At 39.1% G+C, this 4856-nt stretch overlaps 1 protein-coding gene across 1 annotated transcript; it reads right to left on the bottom strand.

Annotated features, from left to right (window-relative positions):
- Positions 1 to 2633: 2633 nt before the first annotated feature.
- On the bottom strand, positions 2634 to 4364 carry LOC112094035. The gene is made up of 3 exons (XM_024173964.1): positions 3595 to 4364; positions 2974 to 3168; positions 2634 to 2928 (listed from the first exon to the last, which is right to left on the bottom strand). Exons 1-3 carry the CDS (start codon positions 4362 to 4364, stop codon positions 2634 to 2636), a joined length of 1260 nt encoding a protein of 419 aa, XP_024029732.1.
- Between the last annotated feature and the right edge of the window lie 492 nt (positions 4365 to 4856).

Raw genomic sequence — 4856 nt, 5'->3', positions numbered from 1 at the left:
AGCGTTAGAGAAAAGCGAATTAAAGAAAAAGAAGAGTTTTTGAGATTTTTGTTGCAAATAAAAAGTAGAGAAGATTTGTGTGGAAGAAATTTAATAACAAAAACGGTAAGGTGTCGAGAATCCCTAATGCTTCGTTCACCAATTCAAGTTTTGATTCACAAAATAAAAGGACCGAATAAATTAAATCTCTATGTTGACTCCGAAAATATTATTATTACAAGTTATCCAAAATCGACAATATATAATTTGACAATATTGCAGTAAAAGACAATTTGCAAAATAATTTGAATAATAAAACAATGCGTGACATAATTACATAAGAAAAGCATGACTGAACTTATATAAAAATTAGCACACAATATTTTGAAAAGTAATACAAAAATAGATGAGATTTAATTCATTCAGATGTTGAACTTTACAACACAAAGAATCAAAACCCCGAATTGGGTCGCTCAATAGAAGTTCACCTCTAACCTCACCAAGAGAACTCTAGCCTAGCTTGTAAAACATTCTCACAAGTTCTAGAGAGAAAATATGAGACTGACAACAAGACGACAGAAAATTGAATATTAAAAACTTTCTAAAACCTTAGGCCAACCCCTCTATTTATAGTGTTCAGAGGTTGCCTATCAAATAAGGAAATAAATAGTAAAACTAGAAAATTACAAAAGAAAAGGAAACAAAATAAAATTACACATAAATTAGGAGAAATCATATATTTGATTTGGGGAAGAAATATGATAATTTGCTCTGATTTTTAGGGAAGAAATTTGGATTCATCTCAAAGGGGACACGTGTCGAAGCTTGGATGGAGGAAGGGAATTTATTGCCCCATGTCGCGCGCGGAGTGGGCGGAAGGAGCTGGTGTTGGTCAGAGCAGGGGACATGTTGACAGCTAGCGCGCATTCATTGGGAGGTCAGGCTGGCATCGCAGGTGTGGGACCTACGCGAAGGGAAGCTTGGACGCGCGGTGATGGCCACGTGGAAGGAACGCGCACGCTGAGGAACTCCTGTGCAAGTGACGCGTGCTGGAAGTGTTGCAGGCAGGCTATCACAAACTGGGGCCCACGCGTGACTTGGCTCGGTGGCTTAAACGGCTGACGCGACTCTTCTCACTTTTTGGCTTATGAGGCTCAGCTGGATGGCTTGGCTCGGGTGGTTAAAAATATGACTTTCATGGCTTATTTTTGTGTAACTTTTTACACTGCTTTTTATCTGTAAATAATTAAGCAACAACTAAACAAATTCTAATGAAAAATATTCTGAATAAAAATAATGAATTTGTTTAATTAAAGCTTAAATATTTTAATATTATATAATCAAAAGCAGTATTTAATGTGCATTTTCATACACTAATCACAACCCCCAACCAGCTTATTGCTAGTCTCTAGCAATCCAAGCGCAAGAGAAATCATGTCACGAAGAAAATCTGAGTCTCAACTAGTTTAGTCACCTAAGTATTTCAAAGTGTCAGTAAAAAGTCAAAAGGTACTATCAAGATTATTTCAGTCGTAACTCCAGAGTCGTGTGTGTGTGCTCCAAACCATAACCTTCTTACCACTGACCATAACACATGCAGCTTTGAAAAATTCACCAAGGAGAAGTCTCAACTCCATTCATCTCATAGGTGTCATAAATATTTAAGTGCAAAGGTTTTCTCTCATAGAGTTAGAAATGGAACAATCAACGTTCAGTGTGAGGAAGGTAAAATTTAGGACAAACGATCAAACGAACATTGATCAAAAGATAGGTTAATAAACTACTAGAATATTCCACCATTCTTACCATAAATAAGCTTTTGGGATTTCATTCGGGTCAAACAGAAATTTACAGAAACGAACAAAGAGCAAAAAAAAAAAAGCATAAGAAAAATAAATTACTTTTTTTTTTCCTTTTTTTTTGGCAAGAGACAACCTGCAATAATGAAGTGAATGTAGAAAGGTGTTCTTTTGACAAACAACTATATAGGATCGAATGTGATCACGACCAAACTACAGGATATGTGAAATGTTGCTCTTGCTCAGTTTTTTTTTTTTTTGAAAAATAAGAAATGAGGCTCTATTACATAAGATCATTCCTATCTAACCTAAAATCCATCCCTCAAGCATATGCACCAAGCATACCACTAACCATGTAATGATGTTCTAATAGTGATTTTACCAGCTCAAAAGATCAATGAAAGTTCAAAAGTCGTTTACTCTACTCACCAAAAATTAAGCACTTAAACTTGAGAATTTTCTCAGCTGACATGCATTAACATCCATCTAACCACAAGGTTTAGCATGTGTAAAAGAAACTTTGGAAGTCATTTCTTAGTAACCAAGACAGCAAAAATTGACCCAAACCAATCATTTTGAATCATACTCAGACAACTTTGCAAAAATTTTAACCAAAATATCAACATGACAAAAATTGCTCTTACGCATGAATATGCTCACCACCCCCAACCAAAATCAGACAGTGTCCTCAGTGTCAAAAATTATGAAAATATAAAGAAAGAAGACACCTGGACGATGAGCACTTCACATATGAGCACAGCTTGAGCTTCCTGATATGATTCTCCAAAAAAAATCTAAAAAGAAGCAAAGAAAACAGAAAATGAAAATATGATACAGGAGATGTGAGCAAACTACTCAGGGCTGGTAAACGGGGTCGTCGAGAATGATCTCTTCAACCTGGTTCACCCGCTCTAAGTAATTCTTCAGATGTTGGCCATTTACTTTGAAGATTCTCCCATTGGTCGAGCCCTCAACCTCGACAGCACCATTGGAAAAAATGTGTCTCACTACGAACGGGCTAGTCCACCGCGACCTCAACTTACTGGGGTGGAGAAGTAAACGGGAATCATAGAGATGAACCCGTTGATTCGGCTCAAAATTCTTCCTCAGGATGTGCTTGCCATGAACTGCTTTCATTTTTACCTTGATCCTGGAATTACGTGCTTTCAGCATGTCGATCAATCGTTGTTCTTACAATGCATTGAGTTTAGACGACTTGATGACTGGGAATGTGTCTTTATCTCTCAAGAACGCATGTTTTAGGCCCTCAGGTAGTTGGGCTAGCTTGACTTTTGGAGCCTCCTCGGTGGATGATTTCAGTTTTTCTCCTTCTGTTGGGAGCTCCTCAAAACATGGTGGCCCAAACTTGGTTCCTCTGTCCTGTGAGTTGCTGAAAATTGCAGACAAGTGAGCCAACTCAGCAGAACCGGAATTTTTAGAATCAAAATTTTGGAGGAGGTATTTAAGATCTTCATAGTTGCTTTACAGTTGAACCTCTTCCTCGACAAGTGTGTCGATCATGAATGTTTGCTGACACTCGTCGTTATCACGTGGTTACTTTTGAATATGAAAAATATTCACCTCAAGGGTCATATACCCGAAAGATATCTTCATGAGACCATTCCTACAATTGATAAGTGCGTTTGCTGTGGCAATGAAAGGTCTTCCTAGAATGATGGGAATGGATGACTCCATATTAACCACGGATTGTGTATCCAAGACAAGAAAGTCCACGGGGTAATAAAACTTGTCGACTTGCAATAGAACGTCTTGCACTATTCCTCGTGGTCTTTTAATGGATCTATCAGCCAGTTACAGAACCACAGATGTGGGCTTAATCTTTCCAAGACCCAATTGTGAGTAGACCAAATAAGGCATGAGGCTAACACTCAATCCTAGGTCTAGTAATGCTTGGCTGAATTTATGTGTCCCGATCTGGCAAGAAATGGTGGGACAACCTGGATCCTTATACTTCGGCGGTGTCTTCTGCTCAATCACCGTACTTACTTGTTCCATCAAGAATGCAGTCTTCTTAACATGGTGATTTCTCTTTATAGTGCACAGATCCTTTATAACCTTGGCGTAGGCCGGCATTTGCTTGATCACATGTAGTAAGGGAAGATTGATCTTTAATTGTGTCAAGTGCTCCAGGATCTCACTTTGATTTTCCGGCACTTTCCCAGTAGGTCGGAGAGCTTGGGGGAAGGGCACCTTTACGGGAATTTTTGTTGGCTCTTCTTTCTCCTGAGCCGATTCTTCATTACTCAAAGTGGTAGTACTTGTCGATGGCGTGTCTGAATTCTTACCACTTCGAGTAGAGATGGCATTAACTTCCTTGATATTTTGACCTTCAGAGTTGGAAGTTTGAGCCATGTGTTGTCCTCTCAAATTGGACTGGGCTTGTGATGGAAATTTACCGCGCTCTTGAATGGTTAAAGCTTTTGTCAACTTTGTGATCTGACTTTTTATTTCCTTGTTCTCTTCCACCAGCTGCGTGAGCATCGAATCAACCCTTTGATTTGTTTTATTTTGAGCGTCCATAAAAGTTTTTAGGGTATCCTCTAAAGAATTCCCTTTCGGCTGCATGTTATTCTGAGGCACAAAATATGTCCTTGGTGGTTGAGATTGTTGCTCTGATATCCATTACCATCCAGATGATTATGCATGTTGGGTTGGATCTCTCCAACTGAAGTTTGGGTGGTGTTTCCAGCTATCATTATAAGTGTTTGAGAAAGGTCCATAAGGCTTATTTTATGTGCCCAATACATTGCACTGCTCCTTGTATACCCCTCTCATTTCACCAAAAGTGAGACAATCTTGAGCCAGATGGCCCATTCCACCACAAACGAAACAAGGCTCATGTGGCTCTGTCCTTGCTACCATGTGGGGTCCTTTACTATCTTTACTTTTGAGGGCCTCGATTTGCTTCGTCAAAGCTTCAACTTGGGCCTTGAGGCTGTCATATTCCCTTAATTGATAAACTCTAACTGTTCGGGACCTACTGGTACTCTCAGTAGCACTCGGTCCAGTCCAAGTATGAGCTTTCTCAGCTAACTCATTCAGGTACTCGATAGCTTC

The sequence above is a fragment of the Morus notabilis genome, unplaced genomic scaffold (assembly GCF_000414095.1).
Source record: "Morus notabilis unplaced genomic scaffold, ASM41409v2 Scaffold223, whole genome shotgun sequence".
NCBI classification, from domain to species: domain Eukaryota; kingdom Viridiplantae; phylum Streptophyta; class Magnoliopsida; order Rosales; family Moraceae; genus Morus; species Morus notabilis.
The sequence above is the reverse complement of the archived record's forward strand: the minus strand, read 5'-3'. Positions and strand labels throughout refer to the sequence as shown.